The sequence below is a fragment of the Pezoporus wallicus genome, unplaced genomic scaffold, assembly GCF_028554395.1.
Source record: "Pezoporus wallicus isolate ANWC-B61680 ecotype Strahan unplaced genomic scaffold, APGP_CSIRO_Pwel_v1 contig_10959, whole genome shotgun sequence".
Lineage (NCBI taxonomy): Eukaryota > Metazoa > Chordata > Aves > Psittaciformes > Psittacidae > Pezoporus > Pezoporus wallicus.
Window position 1 is genome coordinate 1 of NW_026637732.1, and position 10532 is coordinate 10532.

The 10532-nt window shown below is 60.0% G+C and overlaps 2 protein-coding genes across 2 annotated transcripts; one reads left to right on the forward strand and one right to left on the reverse strand.

Moving 5' to 3' along the window:
- Nucleotides 1-3: 3 nt before the first annotated feature.
- FARSA (phenylalanyl-tRNA synthetase subunit alpha) lies at nt 4-3562 on the reverse strand (the record flags this gene model as incomplete). The annotated part of the gene is made up of 12 exons (XM_057407423.1): nt 3394-3562; nt 2714-2851; nt 2521-2619; nt 2268-2386; nt 2084-2176; nt 1856-1984; nt 1651-1766; nt 1478-1562; nt 1266-1365; nt 989-1157; nt 829-906; nt 4-71 (listed from the first exon to the last, which is right to left on the reverse strand). Coding segments are annotated over exons 1-12 (1350 nt in total), but the record flags the coding sequence as incomplete, so codon positions are not given.
- Nucleotides 3563-5072: 1510 nt separating this feature from the next.
- Nucleotides 5073-10446, forward strand: LOC130598210 (calreticulin-like; the record flags this gene model as incomplete). The annotated part of the gene is made up of 5 exons (XM_057407424.1): nt 5073-5082; nt 5469-5570; nt 5681-5884; nt 5973-6067; nt 10231-10446. Coding segments are annotated over exons 1-5 (627 nt in total), but the record flags the coding sequence as incomplete, so codon positions are not given.
- Nucleotides 10447-10532: the final 86 nt, after the last annotated feature.

A 10532-nucleotide genomic window follows, 5' to 3' on the forward strand; every position in this document is an offset into this window, starting at 1 on the left:
GAGCCCCATGGGCAGCAGCATTTCCGGGCGGAAGATCCCCGAGTTCCCCACCTCAACCCATTTCTTGAGCCCTATGGGGAGGGGGCACAGCCCCATTGCGGTGAGGGGGGGGCATTGGGAGCCCCTAATCCAAGGGGGGGGTGCACACCCCCCCAAAAGACAGCCCCTTCCCATAGGGGTATCCTTGTATCATGCTATATACTCCTATATAGGATATATAATCCCTGTATAGGATGACCCTCACCCCAGCCCCATAGGGGTGGGGGGGGGCCATAGGGAGCCCCTAATCCCAAGGGGGGTGCACACCCCCCGAAAGACAGCCCCTTCCTGTAGGGGTACCCCTGTATAACCCTATATACCCCTATATAGGATATATAACCACTGTATAGGTTGATCCTCACTCCAGCCCCATAGAAGTGAGGGGGAATAGGGGGGATAGGGAGCCCCTAATCCAAGGGGGGGGGGGTGCACACATATCCCCCAAGAGACAACCCCTTCCCACAGGGATACCCCTCTATCACCCTATATATGCCTATAGAGTATATATAATTCCTAGATAGAATGACCCTCACCCCATAGCGGTAACTGAGCCCCAGCCCCACTATTGGGGTACTCTAAAGGCTCCCCTTAGTATAGGGGTACCCCAAACCCCTCTTTGTTACAGGGAAACCTCAAAGCCCCCCCATAGGTACCCCAACCCCCCCAACCCTATAGGGGAAATGACCCCCCACCCCACCTCCTCCGTGCACACACACAGAGATCCTAAGGCTCCTTTGGGGACCCATCACCCCCCCCCCTTTACTCCACATTGGGGTGTCCCCCCCTCACCCTCATGGTAGCTGAACACCTCCATGCTGGGCTCTGTATAGGGGTTATACGCCGGCTTGAACCGCAGCTGGCTGATACCTGGGGACAGCACAGAGTAAGGGGGTGACCCCCAAGTTGAGGGTGGGGGGTGTCTTTGTGTGTGTGTGTGTCCCCCCCATACCCAGCTTGGTGAAGAACTGTCGGAGGATGCCCATGAGGTGGCCGAGGGTGAGGCCGCGATCGGCCACGACGCCTTCGACCTGGTGGAACTCGGCGAGGTGCGTGGCGTCCAGGCTCTCGTTGCGGAACACGCGGTCGATGGAGAAGTATTTCACGGGTGAGAACCTCCCCTGAGCCATAAAGAATGGGACACACACACACACACACATCAAGTTATGGGGGTCCCCTACCCCCAAACCAAACCAGCCCCCTCCCCATATCCCCGAATCCATCGTTACCTGTTGGGCCAACCTATAGAGCATGCGGGCGCTGGCGGCCGTGGTGTGGGTGCGCAGCAGGTTCCTGTGTGCCTCCTCCAGCTTCCAGTCGTATTTGTACCTTTGGGGGGGGGCAAAAGGGGATGCAAAGACCCCCTAAACCCTATGTAGGGTGAGAAGGTTCAGGGGGGACCCTATGGGGTGTTGAGGGGGGGTGTGTGTCTCAGCCTCACCCCTGCGAGCCGTAACCTCCCTGCGAATGGACCTTCTTCACCTTGGCTGTGTAACCAGGGGGGAGCTCATTGGCCTCAGCGGGGTCTATAGGGATAGAAGTGGGGTTCAGGACGGGGGAGGGTGTGTGTTTCTGTGCCCCCCCTTTTCTTCCCCTGACCCCCCTTTTCCCCACCCTGCAGGAAGAAGGTGTCGTGCTGATCCCGCGCCGGGTGCTGCTGCGGCTGGAAAAGGGCATCGAAGTTCCAAAAGGAGCTTTCCACAAAGTTCTGCGTCGGCATCTCCGTGAACCTTGGGGTGCAAAACGCCTTAAACAGGGGGGTTCCCCCTGCCCTGAACTTGGGGGGGGGGGGGGGGTGGGGGGGCACCCCAAACCTCACCCCATTTCCAGGAAGATCTGCCGCAGCTCGGAGCGAACCTTCAGCAGCGGATGGAGATGCCCTGCGGCCGGTGGCAGCCCCAGCGCTGCGAAGTTGTAGGGTTTGAAGGGGAGCTGCCGCCAGGAACCCCTGTTAGGGGGGGTCACAGCAACGTTTTGGGGCTCCCAGGTAACGTTTTTGGGGTCCTAATAACGTTTTTTTTTGGGGGGGGGGGTCCGATGCACTCACGTCGCGATCATCTCCGGCGTCAGCTCCGTCTCCTGCCGCGCCACCGCCGTGCTGAAAGCGCTGCCCTTCCGGATCCAGTAGGATTTGAGGGTGCTGGGTGGGGGGTGTGTGTGTCAAAGGGATTAAAAGGGGTGGTCTCAAGGGGGGTAACCCCAAATCTACACCCCCCCCACCCCCAACTCACACTTCCAGCAGCAGTTTCCTCCTCTTGAGGTCGTTGCGTTCGCGCTCCGGGACGCTCTCGGTCTCCCCTTGGTGCAGGCGCCGCAGGGCCTCCTGCACCGTGTCCTGCACCTCCGGCACCTATGGGTGACCGGGGGGATGTGGGGTGGTGTCACCCCCCCCACCATGGGGGTAACACGGTGCTGGAGACCACCCTGATGGGTGACCACCCCCCCCCCACCCCGGTGCCCCCATTCCCCCCTTGCTCCACTCACGGCACGGAAGACGCGGGGTCCTCCCGGTGCCCCCTTCTCCAGGCGCAGCCACTTGTTGGCCATGGCCTTACTGAAGCCAACGGAGCCCCCGGGCAGCTTCTAACGGGGAACGGAGCCGGGGGTGGGGGGGGAACATAGATGAGACCTCCGATGGTCCCGGTGCTGCCTCAACCCCCCCCCCCCCGGTACTCACCATGGCATCGCTCTGGGGCAGCCCCTCCGCGGGGAGGCTGCGGAAGAGCCGCACCTCGGGGCTCCCATCCCGCAGCACCTCCGTGCCCTCGGGGCTCAGCTCCCACCGCGTGGCCGCCCGCGCCTCCGCCTCGATCACCTGCGGGGCGGCAGACGCTCAGCACCGGGGGGTGACCCTGGTCCCCGCTCCCCCCCTTCCGTATCCCGGTGCAACCGGATCACCGGAGCTCTCCCCCCTCTCCGTATCCCGGTGTAACCGGATGCTCCGGTGCTCACCCCCTCCCCGTATCCCAGTGGAACCGGATCACCGGAGCTCCCCCCACTCCGTATCCCGGTGTAACCGGATCACGGGAGCTCCCTCCCCTCCCTGTATTCCGGTGCAACCAGAGGTTTCCCCCTCCCCGTATGCTGGTGCAACCGGAGCTCCCCCCCTCCATATCCCGGTGCAACCGGATGCCCCGGTGCTCCCTCCCGCCCCCCCCCCATCCCGGTGCAACCGGAGCTCCCCCACTCCGTTTGCCCGGTGCAACCGGCTGCCCCGGAGCTCCCCCCCGTCCGTATCCCGGTGCAACCGGATGCCCCGGAGCTCCCCCCCGTCCGTATCCCGGTGCAACCGGATGCCCCGGTGCTTCCCCCCCCCTCCGTTTCCCGGTGCAACCGGATGCCCCGGCTCTCACCCACCTCCCCCAGCGCCTGCAGGCTCTTGACGGCTCCCACCAGGGTCTGGTGGTCGAGGCCGAGCGCGGCGGCCGCCTCCAGGCTGCAGAGGCCGCCCCCGGGTCCCGGCGCCTCCCGCTCCAGGCGCTGCAGGAGCCGCTCGGCCACGCTGGGCGACATCGTCGGCGGCCGGAAGCGAAGCCGGCACCGACCGGAAGCGGAGGGAGCGGAAGGCGCCATCTTGAAGGCAGCGTTAGTAGGGCGGCGCCAATGTGGGGCTGAGGGGGTCCCATTGGGGTGGATGTGGGGCTGAGGGTGTCCCATTGGGGTAGATGTGGGGCTGGGATCCCCTGGGGTACATAGGGGTGAGGGGGTCCCGTTGGGGTAGATGTGGGGCTGAAGGGGTTCCAATGAGGTAGGTGTGGGGCTGAGGGGGTCCCATTGAGGAAGTAGATGTGGGGCTGAGGGCGGGCTGAGGGGGACCCATTGGGGTAGATGTGGGGCTGAGGGGGTCCCGTTGGGGTGGATGTGGGGCTGAGGGGGTCCCATTGGGGTGGATGTGGGGCTGAGGGTGTCCCATTGGGGTAGATGTGGGGCTGGGATCCCCTGGGGTACATAGGGGTGGGGCTGAGGGGGTCCCATTGGGGTAGATGTGGGGCTGGGATCCCCTGGGGTACATAGGGGTGGGGGAGTCCCGTTGGGGAGGGTGTGGGCCTGAGGGGGTTCCAATGAGGTAGATGTGGGGCTGAGGGGGTCCCATTGAGGTAGATGTGGGGCTGAGGAGGATCCCGTTGGGGTGGATGTGGGGCTGAGGGGGTTCCACTGAGGTAGATATGGGGCTGAGGGGGTCCCATTGAGGTAGATGTGGGGCTGAGGGGGACCCAGGGGTACATAGGGGTGAGGGGGTCCCGTTGGGGAAGGTGTGGGCCTGAGGGGGTTCCAGTGAGGTAGATGTGGGGCTGAGGGGGTCTCATTGAGGTAGATGTGGGGTTGGGATCCCCTGGGGTACATAGGGGTGAGGGGGTCCCGTTGGGGTCGGTGTGGGGCTGAAGGGGGTCCAGTTGGGGTAGATGTGGGGCTGAGGGGGTCCCATTAGTTCAAATGTGGGGCTGAGGGAGGTCCCATTGGGGCAAATGTGGGGCTGAGGGGGTCCCCTTGAGGTAGATGTGGCGCTGAGGAGGTGCCTTTGAGGTAGATGTGGGGCTGGCGGGGTCCCCTTGAGGTAGATGTGGGGCTGAGGGGGTCCTATTGAGGTAGGTGTGGGGCTGAGGGAAGTCCCATTGGGGCAGATGTAGGGCTGGGGGGGGATCCCCTGGGCTACTGAGGGGTCCCATTGGGGTGGATGTGGGGCTGAGGGATGGGGGTGTTCTCCGGAGGGGTTAGGGTCCCCCCCCAGGCCCTATAGGGCTGGGGGGGGGAAAATCCCCTTGTGAGGTGGGTATAGGGCTGAAGGAGGTGGCCTATGGGGGGGATACATAGGGCTGAGGGGATCCCATTGGTGTCGATGTGGGGCTGAGGGATGGGGGTGCTCTCTGAAGTGCTTAGGGTCCCCTTAGGCGTTATAGGGCTGGGGGAGACTTTCCTTGTAAGGTCCTATAGGGCTGAATGGGGTGGCCTATGGGGAGAGGATGTGGGGCTGAATGGAGCCGAGAGACTCCCCCCCCAAAGTGGGGCTGAGGAGCATGAGGGTGATGTGAGAGTCAATGGGGGCCTGTGATCAAGCCTGGGGGGGGGGTGGGATAAAAGGGGAGCTGCCCCCCTATAACTTGGGGGGCAGAGGGGTTCCCTATAGCCCCAAACCCTCTCTTGACCCCCCAATGTATCTATATATGTATTGATATATATGGGGCCGAGCGAGGCCCCATTGGGGCACATGTGGGGCTGAGGGAGGCCCCATTGGGGCACATGTGGGGCCGAGCGAGGCCCCACTGTGGCAAACATAGGGCTGAGTGTGGGGCGGGGGGGAATCTACAACCAATCTCAGAGGCCTCCCCCAATGCTCTAAACCTGGGCGCAGTCCCTTTTGTGGGGCATCTATGGGGCCGAAACCGCCTCAAACCCCCACTTATGGGTTCCGACTGATGTCGTCCGCCCCATAGATGCCTGGACCCACCGCTGGGTGGAATCCAAGCACAAACCCGACTACGGGCGCTTCGTGCTCAGCGCCGGCAAGTTCTATGGGGACGCCGAGAAGGACAAAGGTAAAGCTTGGAGCTGCCTGCATCCCCATTGGGGATGATTTAGTGGGGGGGGGATCAATCCCCTTTCTTGCCCCACACTTTTTAACCCCCCCCATTCCCGGTGCCTATAGGGATCCAGACGAGCCAGGACGCCCGTTTCTACGCTCTCTCTGCTCGCTTCGAGCCCTTCAGTAACCGCGCCAAGAGCTTGGTGCTGCAGTTCACCGTGAAGCACGAGCAGAGCATCGACTGCGGCGGGGGTTACGTGAAGCTCTTCCCCGCCAGCCTCAACCAGGACGATATGCACGGCGATTCCGAGTATAACATCATGTTCGGTGCGTGCCCCATAAGTGTGCCCCATAGGATCTTTATTATATCCCCCCCCCAACCCGGCCTTCTTTCAGCATCCTCTTCCTCCTCCAGGCCCCGATATCTGCGGCCCTGGCACTAAGAAGGTTCACGTTATCCTTAACTACAAAGGGAAGAATGTGCTTATCAATAAAGACATACGATGCAAGGTAAAGAAAAAGGGGGGTGCTGTGCCCCACATGTGTGGGGCTGGCTGCCCCATATGGATTAATGAAGTGGGGGGTGCGTTGGGGAGTGTGCGTGTAGGTGCTGCTTCTCCATGGGGGGATGTTGGGGGTTCTTTGCCCCATGTTGGGGGTGTTTCATGTGGGGTAATGAGATGTGGGGGGGGTAATGGGGTTCTTGCCCCACATTGGTAATGGGGGTTCCTGCCCTATATGAGGTGTTGGGGGGTGGCTGCTTCATGCAGGGTAATGAGATGTGTATGGGGGGTAATGGGGTTTCTGCCCCACATTGGGTGTTGGGGGGGTGTCTGTGCCTCACATGGGGTAATGAGTTGGGGGGTGTCCCTTTCTCATGTGGGGTAATGAGATGTGTATGGGGGGGTAATGGGGTTCCTGCCCCACATTGGGTGTTGGGGGGTGTCTGTGCTTCATGTAGGGTAATGAGATGTGTATGGGGGGTAATGGGGTTTCTGCCCCACATTGGGTGTTGGGGGGTGTCTGTGCCTCACATGGGGTAATGAGTTGGGGGGGGTAATGGGGTTCCTGCCCCACATTGGGTGTTTGGGGGTGTCCCTTTCTCATGTGGGGTAATGAGATGTGTATGGGGGGGTAATGGGGTTCCTGCCCCACATTGGGTGTTGGGGGGTGTCTGTGCTTCATGTAGGGTAATGAGATGTGTATGGGGGGTAATGGGGTTCCTGCCCCACATTGGGTGTTTGGGGGTGTCCCTTTCTCATGTGGGGTAATGAGATGTGTATGGAGGGGTAATGGGGTTCCTGCCCCACATTGGGTGTTTGGGGGTGTCCCTTTCTCATGTGGGGTAATGAGATGTGTATGGAGGGGTAATGGGGTTCCTGCCCCACATTGGTAATGGGGTTCTTGCCCTACATTAGGTATTGGGGGGTGTCCTTATCTCATGTGGGGTAATGAGATGTGTATGGGGGGGTAATGGGGTTCCTGCCCCACATTGGGTGTTTGGGGGTGTCCCTTTCTCATGTGGGGTAATGAGATGTGTATGGAGGGGTAATGGGGTTCCTGCCCCACATTAGGTGTTGGGGGGTGTCTGTGAGTCACATGGGGTAATGAGATGGGGTAATAGGGTTCCTGCCCCACATTGGGTGTGTCCCTTTCTCGTGTGCGGTAATGAGATGTGGGGGGGGTCATTGGGTTCCTGCCCCACATTGAGTGTTGGGGGGTGTCTGTGCCTCACATGGGGTAATGAGTTGGGGGGGGTAATGGGGTTCCTGCCCCACATTGGGTGTTTGGGGGTGTCCCTTTCTCATGTGGGGTAATGAGATGTGTATGGGGGTAATGGGGTTCCTGCCCCACATTGGGTGTTGGGGGGTGTCTGTGCTTCATATAGAGTAATGAGATGTGTATGGGGGGTAATGGGGTTCCTGCCCCACATTGGGTGTTTGGGGGTGTCCCTTTCTCATGTGGGGTAATGAGATGTGTATGGAGGGGTAATGGGGTTCCTGCCCCACATTGGGTGTTTGGGGGTGTCCCTTTCTCATGTGGGGTAATGAGATGTGTATGGAGGGGTAATGGGGTTCCTGCCCCACATTGGTAATGGGGTTCTTGCCCTACATTAGGTATTGGGGGGTGTCCTTATCTCATGTGGGGTAATGAGATGTGTATGGGGGGGTAATGGGGTTTCTGCCCCACATTGGGTGTTTGGGGGTGTCCCTTTCTCATGTGGGGTAATGAGATGTGTATGGGGGGGTAATGGGGTTCCTGCCCCACATTAGGTGTTGGGGGGTGTCTGTGAGTCACATGGGGTAATGAGATGGGGTAATAGGGTTCCTGCCCCACATTGGGTGTGTCCCTTTCTCGTGTGCGGTAATGAGATGTGGGGGGGGTCATTGGGTTCCTGCCCCACATTGAGTGTTGGGGGGTGTCTGTGCCTCACATGGGGTAATGAGTTGGGGGGGGTAATGGGGTTCCTGTCCCACATTGGGTGTTTGGGGGTGTCCCTTTCTCATGTGGGGTAAAGAGATGTGTATGGGGGGGTAATGGGGTTCCTGCCCCACATTGGTAATGGGGTTCTTGCCCTACATTAGGTATTGGGGGGTGTCCTTATCTCATGTGGGGTAATGAGATGTGTATGGGGGGGTAATGGGGTTTCTGCCCCACATTGGGTGTTTGGGGGTGTCCCTTTCTCATGTGGGGTAATGAGATGTGTATGGGGGGGTAATGGGGTTTCTGCCCCACATTGGTAATGGGGTTCTTGCCCTACATTAGGTATTGGGGGGTGTCCTTACCTCATCTGGGTTAATGAGATGTGTATGGGGGGGTAATGGGGTTTCTGCCCCACATTGGGTGTTGGGGGGTGTCTGTGCTTCATGTAGAGTAATGAGATGTGTATGGGGGGGTAATGGGGTTCCTGCCCCACATTGGTAATGGGGGTTCTTGCCCTACATTAGGTGTTGGGGGCTGTCCTTACCTCATGTGGGGTAATGAGATGTGTATGGGGGGGGTAATGGGGTTCCTGCCCCACATTGGTAATGGGGTTCTTGCCCTACATTAGGTGTTGGGGGCTGTCCTTACCTCATGTGGGGTAATGAGATGTGTATGGGGGGGTAATGGGGTTTCTGCCCCACATTGGGTGTTCGGGGGTGTCCCTTTCTCATGTGGGGTAATGAGATGTGTATGGGGGGTAATGGGGTTCCTGCCCCACATTGGGTGTTTGGGGGTGTCCCTTTCTCATGTGGGGTAATGAGATGTGTATGGTGGGTAATGGGGTTCCTGCCCCACATTGGGTGGTCGGGGGTGTCCCTTTCTCATGTGGGGTAATGAGATGTGTATGGGGGGTAATGGGGTTCCTGCCCCACATTGGGTGTTCGGGGGTGTCTGTGCCTCATGTAGGGTCATGAGATGTATATGGGAGGTAGTGGGGTTCCTGCCCCACATTGGGTGTTTGGGGGTGTCCCTTTCTCATGTGGGGTAATGAGATGTGTATGGGGGGTAATGGGGTTCCTGCCCCACATTGGGTGTTCGGGGGTGTCCCTTTCTCATGTGGGGTAATGAGATGTGTATGGGGGGTAATGGGGTTCCTGCCCCACATTGGGTGTTGGGGGGTGTCTGTGCCTCATGTAGGGTCATGAGATGTATATGGGAGGTAGTGGGGTTCCTGCCCCACATTGGGTGTTTGGGGGTGTCCCTTTCTCATGTGGGGTAATGAGATGTGTAGGGGGGGGTAATGGGGTTTCTGCCCCACATTGGGTGTTTGGGGATGTCCCTTTCCCATGTGGGGTGATGAGATGTGTATGGGGGGGTAATGGGGTTTCTGCCCCACATTGGGTGTTGGGGGGTGTCTGTGCTTCATGTAGAGTAATGAGGTGTGTATGGGGGGGTAATGGGGTTCCTGCCCCACATTGGTAATGGGGGTTCTTGCCCTACATTAGGTGTTGGGGGGTGTCCTTACCTCATGTGGGGTAATGAGATGTGTATGGTGGGGGGGGGGGGTGTGTGTGTGTCCGTTCCCTATGGGGCAATGTGTGGGTCCCTGCCCCATATGGTGTAATGTGGGATAATGGAGTATGGTGAGGGTGTGCATCCCTTCCACGGTGGGGCAATCCTTATCCCTTATGGATGTGTTTGATGAGGGGGGGGGTGTCCCCGTTCCCTATGGGGCAATATGTGGGTCCCTGCCCCACATGGTGTAATGTGGGTAATGGAGTTGGGGGGGGGGAGGCGTGCATCTCTTCCACGGTGGGGCAATCCTTATCCCTTATGGATGTATTTGATGGGGGGGGGGGGTCCCCGCTCCCTATGGGGCAATGTGTGGGTCCCTGCCCCACATGGTGTAATGTGGGTAATGGAGTTGGGGGTGGGGGTGTGTGAATCCCTTCCACCATGGCTCAACCCTTATCCCTTATGAATGTGATGGGGGGGGTCCCTGCTCCCTATGGGGCGATGTGTGGGTCCCTGCTCCCTATGGGGCAATGTGTGGGTCCCTGCCCCATATGGTGTAATGTGGGTAATGGAGTTGGGGGGGGGGAGGCGTGCATCCCTTCCACGGTGGGGCAATCCTTATCCCTTATGGATGTGTTTGATGGGGGGGGGGGTGTCCCCGTTCCCTATGGGGCAATGTGTGGGTCCCTGCCCCACACCCAGCCCTCACTTGTGGGTCTCTGCCCCCCCCAAAGGACGATGAGTTCACGCACCTCTACACCCTGGTGCTGCGCCCGGACAACACGTACGAGGTGAAGATCGACAACGGGCGCGTGGAGGGGGGGGCCCTGGAGGACGATTGGGATCTGCTCCCCCCCCGCCGCATCCGCGACCCCCAGGCCCACAAACCCCAGGACTGGGACGAGCGCGCCAAGATCGATGACCCCGAGGACACCAAACCTGAGGTGGGGGGGGGGGAAAGGGGGGGGGGGGAGGGGTTTTGGGGGGGGGGGAAGGGGTTTTGAGGGAAGGGTTGAGGGTGTCTGTGGGGTTTGGG